The sequence below is a fragment of the Dendropsophus ebraccatus genome, chromosome 4 (genome assembly GCF_027789765.1).
Source record: "Dendropsophus ebraccatus isolate aDenEbr1 chromosome 4, aDenEbr1.pat, whole genome shotgun sequence".
In the NCBI taxonomy this organism is placed as follows: domain Eukaryota; kingdom Metazoa; phylum Chordata; class Amphibia; order Anura; family Hylidae; genus Dendropsophus; species Dendropsophus ebraccatus.
Genome location: NC_091457.1, coordinates 143958039 through 143976646, shown reverse-complemented (window position 1 = coordinate 143976646; position 18608 = coordinate 143958039). Strand labels below are relative to the sequence as shown.

The following is an 18608-nucleotide window of genomic DNA, read 5'->3' as shown; positions in this document are numbered from 1 at the left end:
CCCATTTTTCCCATCTTTCACTAGGTAGGCATGAATAAAATCACACATGCCTTTTGGATTCCAGCTTTTCTGATAATATGCATATGGGTAACCTCTCCTTCTGTTCTGGCTTAAATTCCCTGTCATGTTCTAAGGCTTCTAATTGAATCAGACACAAAGCAGAGAGAAAGAAAAGGCAAGTGCTTTGGATGTATTTTCTAAGAATATAAAAGAGTCCTTACTTTTTCCATCTCCACTAGGTAGGCATCAATAAAATCACGGATGTAGTTTGGATTCCAGGTTTTCTGATGCTCTGATACTATTTCCTTTAACATCGCCATCAGTTCATATTCTGGCTGCAGCACACGATCCACAAGCCAGGGGACGTTCACTAGAACAGGAACTTCATTTAGGATCTAAAAAATAAAAACATATATTGTATAATAATAAATGCTCTGATATGCGTCTATAAATAGGGATATAGTTATTCAGTCCTCTATGACTAAGAAAATATAGACTGTGACTATTACTTAATTTATAGGGAATGTATCATGTTTCATTTTAGTATATGTATCTTTTACATGTCTTGGCTATTATTCAAAGAATAATTATGTTTTGTATAAACACAATCCACTTTCCTTTCTCCATCTGGCTCAAACCGCCTTGATGATTTTTTTTCCGGGCACAACTCATGTCAGCAGAACCTTCCAGACAAACATCTTGGCCTTCACTCTTTTTCAACACCCCCCTTCTCTTCTCCCACCTATAGAGTCTCAAAGAGTAATTATTCTGCCATTGTAGGGGTAGGTTGTCCAGGTAGGAGTATGACAGTCCCACATTTGGTAGATAGGTTTTCCACAGAAAGGTGTCTCCAGGATGTAGTTTTCCCCAGTATGATGTTTTTCCTCTGTAGTTTGGATGCCCTGTAGATAATTTGACCCCCTGAATGTAGTTTGCCCTCTGTAGGTACAATGATCTGTAGATAATTTGCACTTATGACTTTAAAATAGGACCCCCTATAAGTAGTTTGTCTTCTATCAATACGCCCAGCTGTAGGTAGGACACTCTTGCAGGTAAGATGCCCATGAAGATAGTTTGCCCCTGTAGGTAGGACCTCCCTGTAGATAGGACCCAATCGCCAACATTAAAAACCAAAATACGGACATAGAGAGAAAGGAGCTGTTGCACCTCACACCTATGACTGACACTAATGCCTCTCGGCTACATTTAAAAACCGACGGCAGGATGTTGGTATACAATTTGATCAAACCATATTGCCCCATGTACCACGTGCCGCTCTCCTGGTTCACATGGGTCCCTACATTAACTCCACACTGTGTTGGTCAGCGACCGCCAACCCTGCAAAGCGTGCACAAGCAGGGAAGGGAGGCCATAGAATGGCCCTGCAACTCCAATGTCACAGGACCAAACCCAAAGGGCCCCCCAAAACTCAGCAGGTACCACCGGAGGAGAAAGCTGTGTGAAGTAGCCGAGAGGCATTATTGTCAGCCATAGGTGTGACGTGCAACAGCTCCTTTCTCTCCATGTCATATTTTATTTTTATCCCTTTTCTGAGCAGTTGGCACTCCTATTTTGTTAGTCCCACATGACCCAAATTAGCAAGAGGCACCTCTGCACACATGTCAAGTACCTCCTATCTTTCCCATTCTACCTGCATGAGCTATGGTGAGTACAAGATCATATTCACACCTGTGTTGTTTGGCGGCAGCTTTCTTCGCCCATGGTGCCTGACAAGTTTAGGGAGGGCCCTTTGGGTTTGGTCCTGTGACATTGGGGTTGCAGGGCCATTCTATGGCCTCCCTCCCCTGCTTGTGCACGCACGGAGTTGTCGGTCGCTGACCGACACAGAGTGGACCCATGTGAACCAGGAGACCGGCACATGGTACATGGGGCAATATGGTTTGATCAAATTATATACCAACATCCTGGCGTTGGTTTTTAAAAGTAGCCGAGAGGCATTAGTGTCAGCCATAGGTGTTATGCGCAACAGGCCCTTTTTTCCATGTCGTATTAAAAACCAAAAACATACTTACCTTCTTCTTCTGGCTCCTTGCAGCCACTGTGATTTTCTGCTCCCACTTATATACCATTGCCACTAGATTCTGAGAGCAGCTCTACCTTCCGGAAGTGCAGAATGATGTCAGTCATTGTAGATCTCTCAGAGGAAGAGACGCTCCCAACCTTTAGTTGCCATAGGCTTGAATCTACCTGCGACCTAAGATTGCAAACCCTAGGATGCGCTAGGATACCTGTGACAGTGCTTAGCCACAGGCATCCTGGTTGCCATGTTGGCAGGTTCTCAAGGCATCCTAGAGTGCCATGGCAGCCTGGTTAGGAACCACTAACTTAGCCTAATAAAGCAATGACCCCGTTCCCCTAGACACAGCAAAGCTAAAAATAAAAGGGGTGTTCCACTATGGCCCCAATATGACCCATTGGGGGTATCTAAGGATGGGAGTTATTAAACACTGGTCTAGATCACCTATAAGCATAAAGATAGTCCACACTGCGTATCTGTAGCAATGCCACAGTGTCTGAACATACTGCCCTCTATCACATACTCCCCTTTTCATTTCTTCTAACTGATAATAATAAATATGATTATACCATATATTTGTCCATTAAGTAGGTAGTGATGCCATTGTGCTATTAAATCGATTGAAGTACCTGGGCCAAGAGTCCAAATTCAGCTTTGAGGGCAGCTTCAAAGAGACGTAAAAGTCGCTGGAATTTTGCATCATCATAATCAAAGCGATCGCCGAATGCAATGGAGCAGATAACGTTACTGACAGCGTTGTTTATGAGGAAATGTGGATTGAACTGATCTGCAGAAAACACAACAATACATTATATAAATAACTAAATACTGTATATGATCAATGTTCAGCAGTAGTAACATAGTGCTGAGAATTCTTGGGTATAAAGTACTGGGATTCCCCACTTTTCCCACCTAATTCAAAGAACCTAGACTACTGTATGCAGAGTGGCGGAGTGCACATATCTCCTCTATCGGGGACTGATTAGATACTACTTCTGGTACCTTCCTGTCATGGCACACTGTCCAAATGAAATTTAATCTTCCCTCCTCTCACTTACTACAATATAACTCACTAATAGAAAATTTCACCAATAGAGTACGGAATATTGTCGAGGCAGAATGTAATACGGATTTTGACAATCTTTTTCCGGTACTATCTGTACATAATTCTTTATCACATATTTATGGAGAACTAATATCACCATCACAAAGAAATTTATCTCAACAAATATTTCAACACAAATGGTCCTCCATACTTCCTTCTACGGATCTGACACAACAAATTCTGAGAGGGTATCAGTTTGTGCATTCTGCCACTCCTAATGTTGTGTCGCGGGAAATACATTTCTGTTTTATTCATAAGGCCATATACGCTTTTAACTTTTCTTCTTCTACTTTACCTGTCCATTACCGGAAAAGTTGCCCAAAATGTGCACTTCCTAAGGCGGATTTGTATCACTGTGCTTGGTCCTGTGTACCTGTTCAGGAATTTTGGGATTCAGTACGGCTCTGTCTTTTATCCACATGGGGTCACGCAATACCTCTTCTCTCTCTTAGGTATCTTTTTCATTTCATCAAAGAGGATTCTGCTACTTCTATGAACCATTTAATCTCTTCAAAAGGGATTCACCTAACATTATTGGTTTCCTTGTTCAATAGTTTTTATTAGAAATGTTAAAATTTTTCAGTATAAACAATACAAATATATAACTGGTGGCTAGACACTATACCTTCTATATCCTAAATAATATCTACCTTAAAGGAAATATTTCAACTCTTAGATATACTACGTACTAAAGAAAAATCAACCAAAATGTTTATGACTAAATGGAAACAATTCCTAATTCATGACTTCACTACTGAAGAGAGAGAACCTATTGGGAATCAGTTTAAAGTGACTCTGTACCCACAATCTGACCCCCCAAAAAAACTTGTACCATCAGCTGCTTTTAATCCAAGATCTGTCCTGGGGTCCGTTCGGCAGGTGATGCAGTTATTGTCCTAAAAAAACAACTTTCAAACTTGCAGCCCCATGCCAAACTGCTGTGGCCTAGAGTGACTATGCATTAGGCTGACACAACCTCTCAGTCCCTCCTCCCCGCCCTCCTCATCATTAGGAATGCCCCAGGCAGACTGTCTCCTATTCATCAGCTGTGTGAACACGGCACATGGGCTGGATCGTTAAGGCACCTGTGTAGTTTTCACTGCAGAGGAATAGGAAAAATCCTGCCAGTGGCATTCCTAATGATGAAGAGGGTGAGGAGGAGGGATGGAGGGGTGGTGTAAAGTTAGGGCACAGATACTCTAGGCCACGGCCGTTGGGCACGGGGCTGCAAGTTTAAAAGTATTTTTTTAGGACAATAACTGCATCACCTGCCGAATGGACCCCAGGACAGATCTTGGATTAAAAGCAGCTATCCGAAGGTACAAGTGGTTTGGGGGGTCAGATTGTGGGTACAAAGTCGCTTTAAAGATACTGATTAGTATTGCATGGCCGCTCAAAGAGGTACCCTGGGAGCACTCCAACTTCCTTAATCTTTCTTTTTCTTCTATTACGAGATACTTTGTTATGCTTTATTGATAGTATATATCTGCCACGTATACTATGTTGGAGGTGATACTGTTCGTTAGAACTGTTTTCTAAGGTTTTCTGATTCTTTATTGTATTCTATGTGATCATATACATTTAGATATTGTTAAATAGCTCCTATTATTGTAATGAAATGCAGACATACTGCTTTTGTCGCCTGCTCGCGTCTTTTTTGTCATCTTTCTATTGATGAATATCACTATGTATGTTCTATACTTTAAAAATGGCACTAATAAAACATCTTTAAAAAAGAAAATAAAGCACTGGGATATATAAAATTACACATTCTTCCTATGGTGGGAGTCACACTTTTATTTATTTTATTTTATTTTTTTGCTTGTTTTATTTTCTTAATAAAACACCATTGCAATCTTTGATGTGTTGATGCAGTTTTTGGCTATGTTCACACTACGTAAGTTTCCGGCCGTAGCGCGTTCCGTGAATAAGCGGACGGAGACTTACTTGGTTTGCGTACAATGGAAAGTATAGGATCTACGGCTGCACAGTTCACACTACGTAACAACTTACGCCCGGATCGTATGCGGCACCGTAAAAAATGAACCAGACCATTGTTTAAGGACGGAAATGCTGTAACTTACGCCCGTAGCGTAACATGCGGTCCCATACGGAGTGGGGATTTCTTCATTTTTGCACTTTGATTTGCCGATCCAAAAGGTTCTGTGGGGTGTCCGGGGCTACGCGAAGATTTCCAAGTAAAAGACCGCTGTCAGATCGCTACGTACGGTGCTCGGGAAGCGTAAGTATACTACGGGCGTAAGTTCGCGGACGGTATGTAGCCAGCCGCAACTTACATAAATCCCCGGCCGCGTAAAATATGCGGCAGGACATATACGTAGTGTGAACATAGCCTTTAACCAGAAGTAACCAGAAGTAACCAGAAGTAACCAGACATAACTGACCGGAAAGCGGGTAGAAAAGTAGATTTGTATTTGAATCACTCTTCTTCTTTACACTACTACCTACCACTCACCTTTCTGGGATCTAAATGCAGAACACAGGCACTGAGCTTCCTCTGTCACTCTCTCCTCCAGGGATTTCTTGCCCATCCCAAAGTTTCTAAGTGTGGTCAGGGTAAATCTTCTTTGCTCCTTCCATGAGTTCCCGTATCCGGCAAATAATACACCTAGCAAGGTCAAAATAAAGGCTCAACACAAAGGTCAAAATATATTTATCCCCAACAACTCCCTTACAGCCCTTTTAATCGCAATTTCCATCACTTTACTTTTTGGAATCTGTATTCCATGTCTGAATATCCAATAGCTGCCTCTTCTATACAACAATTTGTGAATTTGTGTAGTTTTTTTTAATTGTGTACTAGTTTTTTAAAATGTTAACTTTTTTGTGAATATGCTTGAAATTAACCTGACTCCTACAACTTCCATTTTTTTCCACCTATGGGGCATCCCTACCAAATAATTTTCTGCAAAAGACAAAAAAAACTGCTAAAAAGATGCAATGCACAATACCTATATATCCCTAATTACAGTGCTGTTATATCTAGTGACTCACTTATGGAGTCGTTTACCTTCCCTTCTCCATCTGGCCCAGACCGCCTTCACGATTTCCACGGGTTTCTTCCTGCAGCCACTAGAGGCTGGGAGCATGTCTATCTTTTGGATGTGAACAATTACATCACTTAGGGTACTAGGGTACGAGGAACGATAATCGGCCCAATCGGGCCAATTCGGATGATTATCGCTCCGTGTAATAAATACAACGATCAGCCAATGACAACGTTCATCGGCTGATCGTTGATATAGGTTAGAACCTATATTTGTCAGGCGCCGACCGTGCACCGCTACCTGTAATAGCGGTGCGCGGCCGGCGACTGACGATATACATTACCTATCCACGCTCCAGGGCTGCTCCTGCGGTCCGCTTCTCCCCGGGTCCCGCGCGCTCTAGCTTTAGAGCGGCCTGTCAGCTGACAGGCCACTCAGCCAATCACAGGCCGCGACGGTCCAGGCCTGTGATTGGCTGAGCGGCCTGTCCGCTGACAGGCCGCTCTGAAGCTAGAGCACGCGGGACCCGGGGAGAAGCGGACCGCAGGCGCAGCCCTGGAGCGTGGAAAGGTAAAGTATACAGTTTAAGCAAGGGCTGCAAGGACATCGGTAACGATGTCCTTGCAGCCCTTGTTAAACAATTATCGGGCCGTGTAATAGGCCCAGTAAACGAGCGCCGATCTAGCAGATCGGCGCTCGTTTACAGGTATTATCGGGCCCCCATCGGCCAGTGTAATACCACCCTTATTGTGCTTGTCCCAGAGGAAGAAACGCTCCTGCCCTCTAATGGCCACAGGTAATAAGCTGCCTGCAGCCTAGAGATTTCGAAGTCCCACCTGTGATGTTGCTGAGCCACAGAGGTTCCAGTGCATCCTGTTGCCATATGTCGCCCTTGGAAATCCCACAGCCATCCCGCAGCTCATTTTGTGCACAGCATTACAACTGAACCCCTGCCTTGCTTGCAAGCTGAGCCAGCTCAGCAGCAGTACAGACAGGTCTCCCTCCAGAGCAGAAGTTTTCTGCTCCAGGCTGCGTTCACACTACGTATATTTCAGTCAGTATTGTGGTCCTCATATTGCAACCAAAACCAGGAGTGGATTAAAAACACAGAAAGGATCTGTTCACACAATGGTGAAATTGAGTGGATGGCCGCCATTTAATGGCAAATTGTCATGTCCCAAGACTGGTTTCTATTCATTGACATGCATATGTGTTATTCTGCTTTGCTTTTTGACCCTCCTATCTTCCTGTTCTCTAGCTGCAGTGTTGTAGCTCCTCCCCTCTCCCTCATGTTAGCAGCCATTTTCATGTTAAGACAGTGCATGTACCTGTATGTTCCTGCTACCCCTGGCATATTATATCCTTTTCACCCCGTTGTACCAGCATTTCTACAGGGTTTCTGCACCAAATAAAGCTGGAATCTTCCTACATGCCTCTACAATGGAGTTGACGCTATCTGACAATATGTGACTTGGTGTGAGTACTGGTTGAAGCACAGATATAAGACTATCTATAACCCCACCTGCTCATAGCCAGGTTGTTGAGTCAGAATAGTGAAAAGGATCATAGACTGTCAGTCACAGCTGTGGGGACAGAGACTCAGCTTCAGATACAGCCATAGCAGCTACCTGCAGTGTCCAAGGGATCATCAGTGTGTGTGAACTGGAGCCACAGTGCAGACTCTCATCATAGAACCTGCTAGCAGCAGCCATCTTCCTTCAGTGTAACCCATCCTGTGTGCATCATGGCTGAGGGACACTCAGTTCAGGGAAGCATGGACCCCAGTCTGCAGTCCAGTGATAAGGACAAACGCTCTGTTAAGCCTACATGGAAGGTTAGAGAGAACCTTGAAAGCCTGCAGCATGAACTTGCATCAGACATTATGAATCTGTGGAAAACTTTACAGGCACATGTCTCCACCATGTGCTTGCCTGAATATGTATTACCACTAGAGGGAGCCCTAGAGCAGCTGTCCACTATGCATGAGCAATACAAACTGAAATGTGAAGAATACCATTGCATTCTGAAAAGAATCAATACTCAGGACAGTCTAGTAGAATTGCAAAACTTCCAACATCTTAATGTTGAACGAGACGGCTTAATATATGAAACTAAGTCTAAAATAAAAGCAAGAATTATGCAACCTCATGAAACAACATCTTGTATTTCTGAGTCTACAAGACGCTCAAAACGCACGTCTAGGTCACGATCTTCAAAATATTCCACACTAAGTGAGCAGCTTATAAAGGCGCGTGCAGAAGCAGAAGCGACTAAGATTCAGGCCACTTTTGCGCAAAAGAGAGCAGAATTAGAAGCAGCTGCAGCGCAGAAGAAAGCTGAAATGGAAGCAGATGCAGCACAGAAGAAAGCAGCCAAAGAAACAGATACCGCAAGAAGAAAGGCAGAAATAGAAGCTCTGCAGAAACAATGTGAGCACGCTACAGCCATGGCAAGGTTGAAGGTCCTAGAACGAGCAGCCAGTGGGAGTGAAAGAGACAGTGTTGCCTTGAGCGGAATGGATGCAGAGGATCCTCTCAAACGTACTAGAGACTATGTGTTAAGCCAAAACAGTGCAGATATTTCTTCACAGCAACAACACATTATTCCTTCTGCAATACCCCAAAATCAAGATCAGTACAACACTCTGCCTGTTCATCATCCTGATACTTCACTCCGCATAATTAACCATGGCCCTACACCTCTGCAAGCTCATCACAGAAGTACACAGGTGCAAGCCAAGATGCCAAACCCTAACAATGGCCTAGCATCTTACCAAGCCACAGGTAAGCCTATGGATAGCAAGCCACCTCCTGGGCTAAATGCCTATGCAGCCTCATTTACGCCTGTGTTTCTTAGCCCGAACTCTGGAGACAACGTGGCCAGCACTACTCAGCCAGCACTTCCTTGTCCAAGCTCAGAGCGTACAGACATGTCAGAGTTTGCAAGATACATGTTACGCCGTGAACTTACTAAGACCGGACTTACAAGGTTTGATGACCAGCCTGAGAACTACAGAGGCTGGAAATGTGCCTTCAGAACCGCAATTAGTGACCTTGGCATCACCGCTGCTGAAGAGCTAGATTTACTCATCCGGTGGCTTGGCCCACAGTCCACAGAACGTATTAAGAGACTCAGATCTGTCCACATTGGTAATCCAGCAGCAGGACTCACAGCTGCCTGGGAGAGACTAGAGCGTACCTATGGTAGTCCTGAAGCAATTGAGAGTGCTCTCTTCAAACGGTTGCAAGGTTTCCCAAAGATATCTGGTAAGGACAACCAGAAATTCCAAGAGCTTAGTGACCTACTTTCAGAGCTTCAACTAGCCAAGACAGACACTCACCTACCTGGTCTCAGCTACCTGGATACTGCTCGTGGGGTAAACCAAATAGTTGCCAAACTGCCATATGGCTTTCAAGAAAAATGGACTACAGTTGGTTCAAGATACAAAAGAGAGAATCAAGTCTCCTTTCCTCCATTTGACTACTTCTGTGAGTTTATCAGCAACATTGCAGAATCCAAGAATGACCCAAGCTTTTCCTATGGTGAGTCCAGTGGCCCTGGTTCACCTCCTTCTAAATATGACAGCCCACGCTCCGAGTACAGAAAACACAGAGGTCCAGTGTCTGTAAAAAAGATTGATGTTCTTCCCACTACCTCATCAGCTTCTGAGGAGCCCAGCTATAAGAACAACCAAGGTGAAAAGATTGAGAACCCCAATCGCCAATGTCCTATTCATAAGAAGCCGCATCCTCTCAAGAAGTGTATTGGCTTCAGAAGGAAACCACTCCAAGAACGCAAGGAACTGCTAAAGAAGTTTGGAGTATGCTTCAGATGTTGTGCTTCCACTGAACATGTTGCTAAGGACTGTAAAACTGCCATAAAGTGCATAGAATGTGACAGTGAGAACCACGTACAAGCTCTTCACCCATCTCAGTCCAGCCCTACACCACCTACAGATTTCCCTCCTCTAGCAAAGCATGGCGGGGAGAACACAGATCAAGCAGCAAAGCCTACCACAGTATCTTCTTCATGTACAGAAGTCTGCGGAGAAGACCTTTGTGACAAGTCCTGTGCAAGGATATGCCTAGTCAACGTGTACCCCAAGGGTCAGCCAGAAAAGACTGTAAAGGTGTACGCCATCTTGGACGACCAGAGCAACCGATCACTTGCAAGGTCAGAACTTTTTGATCTGTTTAACCTAAAGGGAGATGCTTACCCATATACCCTGGGCACTTGTAGTGGCATTACAGAGGTTTCAGGGAGAAGAGCCAGTGGACTTGTAGTAGCTTCTCTAAATGGAAATCTAGAGGTACCTTTGCCTACACTTGTTGAATGCAACCAGATACCATCAAACAGAGAGGAGATCCCTACACCAGAAGCTGCTCTCCATCATCCTCATCTAAGGACCATAGCCAGTGAAATACCAGCTCTGGATAATAATGCAGAGATCCTACTTTTGCTGGGAAGGGACATTCTCAGAGTGCACAAAATACGTCAGCAAATTAATGGACCGCATGATGCACCATTTGCCCAGCGCCTTGACTTAGGCTGGGTTATTATAGGCAACGTCTGCATTGACCGTATGAAATGGCCTACCAAGATATCCTCATTTAAGACTCATATATTGCCAAATGGTCGCAGCACTTATTTTCAGCCATGCCCACATCACTACCTGGTGAAAGAAAAGATGAGTAACTGTAAGGGGCAGCATGACCAGCAAGATGACATGAACATTTGCCTTCCATGGGATGATAACCTTGGGTCTACAGTGTTCAACATCACAAGTGATGACAACAAGTTGGCACCTGCTAGAGAAGATAAAGAATTTCTCAAAGTAATGGATAAGGAATTCACTCAAAATGATTCCAACAGCTGGGTAGCACCTTTACCCTTCCGTACTCCAAGAACAAAGCTACCAAACAATCTGCAGCAAGCAGCTTCAAGATTTTCCTCTTTAAAGCGCACCTTAAAGAGAAGGCCAGAGATGGAAAAACACTTTGTAGACTTCATGCAGAAGGTGTTTGACAGAGACCATGCAGAACCTGCACCGCCACTAAAGGAAGGAGAAGAATGCTGGTACCTACCATCCTTTGGTGTGTATCACCCTCGGAAACCTGACCAGATCAGAGTGGTGTTTGATTCTAGTGCACAGTTTGAAGGCGTTTCTCTCAACAATATGCTCCTCACTGGTCCTAACCTCAACAACAGTCTTTTAGGGGTCCTAATGCGCTTCAGACAAGAACCTGTTGCAGTAATGGCTGACATTCAACAGATGTTTCATTGTTTCATTGTTAAAGAAGACAACAGAAACTATCTTCGGTTTTTATGGCACAAGGACAACAACGTCAACAAGGAAGTCATAGATTATCGAATGAAGGTGCATGTCTTCGGCAACAGCCCATCTCCTGCTGTAGCAACCTACGGACTGAGAAGGACAGCCCAACAAGGTGAGAAGGAGTATGGTTCTGATGCTCGTCGGTTTGTTGAGAGGAATTTCTATGTTGATGATGGACTTAAATCTTTACCAACAAGTGAAGAGGCAGTTGATCTTCTTACCAGAACACAAGAGATGCTGTCTGCAGGGAATCTCAGACTTCACAAGATCATCTCCAATAGCCATGAGGTAATGAAAGCCTTTCCCTCAGATGATCATGCCATCAACTTGAGAAACCTTGATCTCAGTTCTGACGCTCCTCCTGTGCGCAGCCTAGGGTTGCTGTGGAACATTGAACAAGATACTTTTACTTTCCAAGTGTCTCCTTGTGACAAACCTTTCACCAAGCGAGGAGTTTTATCTGTTGTGAACAGTATTTATGATCCTCTTGGGTTCATTGCGCCCATCACCATCCAAGGCAAGATACTACTAAGACAGCTTACCACTGAAAATGCGGACTGGGACTCTCAGCTACCTATTGAGAAACAACAAAGGTGGGAAAAATGGAAAAGGTCTCTGGAGGTATTAGAGCAACTCCAAGTTCCACGTTGTTATGCCCCCAGCTCCCTTTCAGCGGCCATCAGAAGGGAAGTCCACATCTTCTCTGATGCATCAGTGGAAGCCATAGCTGCAGTGGCCTATCTTAGGATTACAGGAGTCAGAAATGAGACACATTGCGGATTTGTCTTAGGTAAGGCAAAACTAACTCCAAAACCTGCACACTCTATACCAAGACTTGAGCTTTGTGCTGCCGTGCTAGCAGTTGAAATTGCTGAAGTATCTGCTATAATCAACGCAAGGCCTTTAGTTCCAGTTTCCTCAGACCCTGATTCTCCAATCATCCTTACTCCAGCGACACTTCTTACCCAGAAGATTGGAACTTCTGATATTCCTCCAGGCACCTTTGACCACAGTGACATCTACAGACGCCAATGGAAACAGGTTCAACATCTGTCTAATGTGTTTTGGTATCGGTGGAAGAGTGAGTATCTTCACATGCTCCAAAGCCGTCACAAATGGCAGACTTCAAAACCTAACCTCCAGGAAGGCGACCTTGTTCTTTTGAAGGATAAAGAAGCCCATCGTAATGAATGGCCCATGGGTCTCATCACAAAGGTCATCCCCAGCGACGATGGAAAGACTCGTAAAGTGGAAGTCAAGGTAACAATGGGAGGTTCAGCAAAGGTTTTCTTCCGTCCAATTCATGAACTAGTGCTCCTTCTACCAAAAGAAGAAGTTACATGAGTGACTTGGACACCCACACAGCTTATGGCGGGGAGCATACCACCATGGACTATGGCTGTGTCATCACTGATAACCTCCTCCTGTGGATTACAGTGTGGGTTGGTGGAAGTGTTTGCAGTCCGCGGCTTCCCCAATCCGAAGATGGGTTTATTTGAAGTTTCTTCGGGATTACAAATCTTCAACTTCAAGATTTGGACTTATTGTTTATTGTTTGCACGTTGTTTTTCTCTCTTGTTTTTCAGGTTTCAAGAACAACCTTGGACTTTCAGGACATTGTTCCGATTTGGAATATATTGTGAAATCTAAAGATTTCAGACGGGGAGTGTCATGTCCCAAGACTGGTTTCTATTCATTGACATGCATATGTGTTATTCTGCTTTGCTTTTTGACCCTCCTATCTTCCTGTTCTCTAGCTGCAGTGTTGTAGCTCCTCCCCTCTCCCTCATGTTAGCAGCCATTTTCATGTTAAGACAGTGCATGTACCTGTATGTTCCTGCTACCCCTGGCATATTATATCCTTTTCACCCCGTTGTACCAGCATTTCTACAGGGTTTCTGCACCAAATAAAGCTGGAATCTTCCTACATGCCTCTACAATGGAGTTGACGCTATCTGACAATATGTGACTTGGTGTGAGTACTGGTTGAAGCACAGATATAAGACTATCTATAACCCCACCTGCTCATAGCCAGGTTGTTGAGTCAGAATACAAATATTTGCTGTTATTTTAGAACAACGGCTGTTATATTGAAATAATGGCCGTTATTTACTGTTATATGGCGGCCATCCACTCAATTTCACCATTGTATGAACAGATCCTTTCTGTGTTTTTAATCCACTCCTGGTTTTGGTTGCAATACTGACTGAAATATACGTAGTGTGAACGCAGCCCTAGACTGGGAAACCCTGTTTGTAGCTGGGATTCCCCACTCCTGCAGTAAGGAGCAGTATGGAGTAGTAATCAATAGAATCTACTGATAAACTGTGAGTCACAGTTCAGTCATTCTTCCCCATATACATAAATATGAAACAGGATAGAGGACACTTTCTGCATCAATAGTATATGACAGGTTCAGATTCCCTGGACTGCAGAATAAGCAGTGATTTGTGGAGGCTATAAAAGAGTCGGGAACAAGGAATTAATAGTATAGTGTGAGATATAGATATATTTTTGTTGTCCGGATTTTAGAAAAAAATTTGTGCTCCATGAGGATCTTGTCTCCAGTTCAGGTGTGGTTTGCAATTAAGCTTCATTCACTTCAATAGGACTGAGTTACAAAACCTGCACCCAAACTGGAGACAAGAGTGGTGCTGTCGGGGGAAGAAGGTGGCCATATTTTTCTAGCGCTGGTTAAGCCCCCTTGGTCTAGCATTGTAATCCACTCCCTCAGTGATGATGTGCAATGCAATCACTTTCTTCCATCTCAATGGCAGTGCATTTGGAACACCCATCACCCCCACCACCAGCACCCCTGTGACATCACAGGAGGGAGACGTGGATTACAGCACTGGACTGAGGGGGCATGCTTAACAACCACATAGCTCTTCCTATAACTTTATGCAATCATATAGACATTACCTTTGGTGTCTCCAGCAAGTCCTATTTTTTCATAGATGGGAAATTGAGGCCGATCTGCGATGTCCTCCGGTCTGTTGATCAGCGCTTCCTTCACCACCTCAAACCCATTTAACACCACAGTCTTTTTCCAGAAGTACTGCAAACTGAATACGTCCCCAAACTCTTTTCCCAGCTGTTGAGAACGATATATAAATATTTAAAGGGGAAACAAATAATGTTATCAACAACATGAATCCATTAAGAATGCAGAAATCCCATTTCTAATTGGAATGGTCATTTAAATATTTTTAAAAGGGAATCTGCCAGCTGCAGTTCACTTCCAGACAACTGACACTGTTAGATAGCTGTTAGTGGAAGGAGACACATGGTACCTTTCATATATACAGCTATGCTTCCATAACATATGCACTGTCTTTTCTAAACAGGTATAGGTCGGTACCATATGTCTGTATGACCTCTGAGACTGTAGTTTGTAGTATGCAGCTCCCACCACTAGATGTCACACGGCTGATAGCTAAAAGTATAGATGGGTTTAACTGATGTCTCTATTATAGATTGTGAATTTGCTGTCACTGTCTTTTGATTTTCAAGTGACCAATCAGGAGCTTTTACCTATCAGAAGGTTATCTTATGCTTACAGAGAGATATGGCTCTGTAAGCGGTTATACAGTATGAGGCCGGGTTCACACTGTGTATGACACTGGCCGTTCTGTAACACGGTTGTGTGGTAGAACTGCCAGTGTCAGTGAAGTTTATCCTGGCCAGTACTGCAGTAGCAGCCAGATGAACTTAATATCTTTAGAATTGGGATGCGGGCACATTCCAGTGTGCCCGCATTCCAATTTCCCACAGCTGACAATGTAAAGTACAGCCAGAGAAGCACTTTACATTGTCTGCACCATCAGTCTTGTGCGGCGGCTATTCATTGGATAGTGGACGCAAAAAACTGACATGTCAGTTTTTTATGCGGCCGCAAGGAATCCCGGACGGAATGAATACAGAGTGTATACACTCCAGCCGGGATTCCATAGTAATCAATGTAATCAACAATTTCATTAAATAACGGCCGTGGTTGCAAAAATGCAACTACAGCCGTTGTTTAGTGAAATTTTACGTAGCCTGGAGATGTAATAAAGAAAGATGGTTTTATGGAGAAGAAACAAAGGAATTTTTATTTTTTATTGAAGAACACTTGGCCTTGACCCATGCGCAACATTGAGCTGTAAGGTGAACTGTCGCTTTCTGTTTGTTGTTTTTTATATGAAGTATGGGGATGATCAAAGTTACCACAATTCTATGTACTGTATATGTATAAGTTCAGGAAAAGTTCAGGAAAAGTTTGTTAAGTCAGCATTCACAAAGTCCTGAACGTAACCTATGTGCAGCGGAACAAAGATAGGGAATGAGTTCTGAGCTCTATCCACCTGATGTGATGGTTTTTTGTTTTTTTTTTGTCTTGTCTAATAGAAAGTACAGAGAGATAAGTTGAAACGTTGGATAATAATCTAATGTGTTTTTCAATGGTGGATCATTTTATTTCAGTGTTGGTTGAGCAGTTTGCCATACCAGGACTAACCCCTATTGTCATCAATAGAACTGATATTCAAGGAAAATTGTATGAAAAATTGCAATGAAATTGAAAGTCTAAGCTTGAGGTTCAGTGATCTTTAATGTATATATATTTTTTAAATGTTATTAGCTCTCTACAAATTAGGAATGCCTACCAAAATATGTCTACAACAGTCATTCAGGAAAATCTTGTGTTCTTACACATATAGATGCATTATATGTTAGTATAAGAGCCAAATGTGAACACAAGTAAACTGTCCAATGTCAGCCCAACAATACCAACAGAGGACAGCAGAACATCAGATGTAGGATAGTTGATCGCCGATACGGGAAGAGCTACAATGGCAGTATCACTGCATTGGTAGTGATCTGTCTAATCCCTTTAGCAGCACCAAGCTAGGCTTTTTGCATAGCTATCTACTTTTGAACTATTTATGTAGTGGAGACTATATGGCGGTATATAAATATAAATATGGGCTTTTCTAGTCTAAGAAACTTGTTAGATTGCAAATCACTTTCTATATTTAAAGACCAGGGAGTGCACAGCACAAAGAGGCAATGACAAAGAGGCAATTTAAATATTTTATTAAAAACTGGAAAAATTGCCTGAGTTGTCAATAGCGTAACTATGGCCGGCCAATTATTTTACAATGCAACAAGAGATCTGTATTCTAAATATATTGAGAAATTTATTATTTTAATATGAGACGATTTACTTCTATAACACAAACAAATCTATGTAGAATCTGACAGAAGCGTGCAGGGTGGTCTATGGCTGGATGGGACCAATCCATACTATACATATACTGTACCTGGTTAAATGTTACTGCTGGATTTCTAAAGTCAACCTGCAGAATGTTACCAAGAAATGGAACTCCTCTAGGACCTGGGGGAAACTGGGATCCATTCTTTCTGCTCTTCACAAAGTCCAAGAGGAAAAGGCCAACGATGAAAGAAATGAGCAATAAAAATCCATTGGAGAAGAAGAAGGAGAGAAGCTCAGCCATCTCCTCTGTGTGCTACGGCTACTAACTCATAGAACTTGCTGTATGAAATGAAAGTACAGGCCTGCTTCTACTCTCCTGGGAAAAACTAAGACAACTGAACACGCCTGTCACTGAATTCCAATCCTTCCCTTAAAGGGGAAGCACACAGATATACGGTATCTGCTCTCTGCCATGACCATTAGGCCAGGGCTATCCTGTTATTTGTTTAGCATGTTACACCTGCAGTCCGAAGTAATCCATAGAGTTGTATACAATCCAGTGTAATAAACCAAAAAAGCAAGCCTGAAGCAAGAAAATGCTCAGCACATCCGAAATAATACACAAAATATACTTTATTAAATAATTGCAGATAAAAACACAAAAAGAAGAAAGAAGCTGTATACAGCAATTAAAACCAACTACATAGAGGGAGACCCAGATCCGTCAACCCTTAAACCAAGGTCCTCCACTTGAATAAATCATGCTTTGAAGGTACAGCACAGGGTACAGGGTAGGGTAGCACCGGGGTCACTCTCATCCCTCCACTATACCTTTATCTTGGTTTGTACAATAGTGCATGTGTTTGGTCATTGTGTGTATGTTTCATTTTTATATGTTAATTGCATACCTCCCAACTGTCCCGGATTCCGCGGGACAGTCACGTTTTCGGGGTGCTGTCCCTCGGTCCCGGAACAGTACCCAGTGTCCCGCATTATATGTGGCCCCACCCAAAAAAACAATAAACCAGTAACTCACCTGTCCGCCGGCCCCAGCAGCTCCTCTCCCGGCAGAGCGCGCACTCCCGTCATCCTCCGGGGCGGGCAGCGGGGTACAGAGACACTGACTGTGACGGAAGTGACCTGCCGCCTCCATCATGAATTACTTCCGGTACAGTCAGTGACTCTGTACCCCGCTGCCCGCCCCGGAGGTTGACGGGAGTGCGCGCTCTGCTGGGAGAGGAGCTGCTGGGACCGACGGACAGGTGAGTTACTGGTTTATTGTTTTTCTGGTCGGGCCACGCAAAGGGGAGGATTGGCTACTATGTGGGGCACTATATGGGGGCATTGGCTATTATGTGGGGCACTATATGGGGGGATTGGCTACTATGTGGGGCACTATATGGGGGATTGGCTACTATGTGGGGCACTATATGGGGGCATTGGCTATTATGTGGGGCACTATATGGGGGATTGGCTACTATGTGGGGCACTATATGGGGCATTGGATACTATGTGGGGCACTATATGGGGGCATTGGATACTATGTGGGGCATATATGGGGGATTGGATACTATGTGGGGCACTATATGGGGCATTGGATTCTATGTGGGCCACTATATGGGAGCATTGGCTACTATGTGGGGCACTATAATGGGGGATTGGATACTATGTGGGGCACTATATGGGGGATTGGATACTATGTGTGGCACTATAATGGGGGATTGGATACTATGTGGGGCGCTATATGGGGGATTGGATACTATATAGGGCATTTTTAGGGGGATTGGATACTGTATAGGGCACTATTCAGTCAGCAGCATGTGGTGACTGTAGGGGAGTGGCTATGGAGGGTTGCTATGGGGGCGGGACTATGGAGGTTCGCTATGGGGGCATGGCTATGGGGACCGCGGCACACATGTCCCTCT

General features: G+C 43.8%; 1 protein-coding gene across 1 annotated transcript in view; it reads right to left on the bottom strand.

Annotated features, from left to right (window-relative positions):
* Nucleotides 1–17052, bottom strand: part of LOC138788908 (cytochrome P450 2D6-like) — a 29781-nt gene extending 12729 nt beyond the window's left edge. The window contains exons 1-5 of the mRNA XM_069967305.1: nt 16790–17052; nt 14409–14580; nt 5620–5772; nt 2668–2825; nt 222–395 (exon numbers count right to left, since the gene is read on the bottom strand). Of these exons, the coding sequence (XP_069823406.1) occupies nt 222–395; nt 2668–2825; nt 5620–5772; nt 14409–14580; nt 16790–16984 (852 nt within the window). The 5' untranslated portion in view covers nt 16985–17052. The remainder of the gene's footprint in view (nt 1–221; nt 396–2667; nt 2826–5619; nt 5773–14408; nt 14581–16789) is intronic.
* Between the last annotated feature and the right edge of the window lie 1556 nt (nt 17053–18608).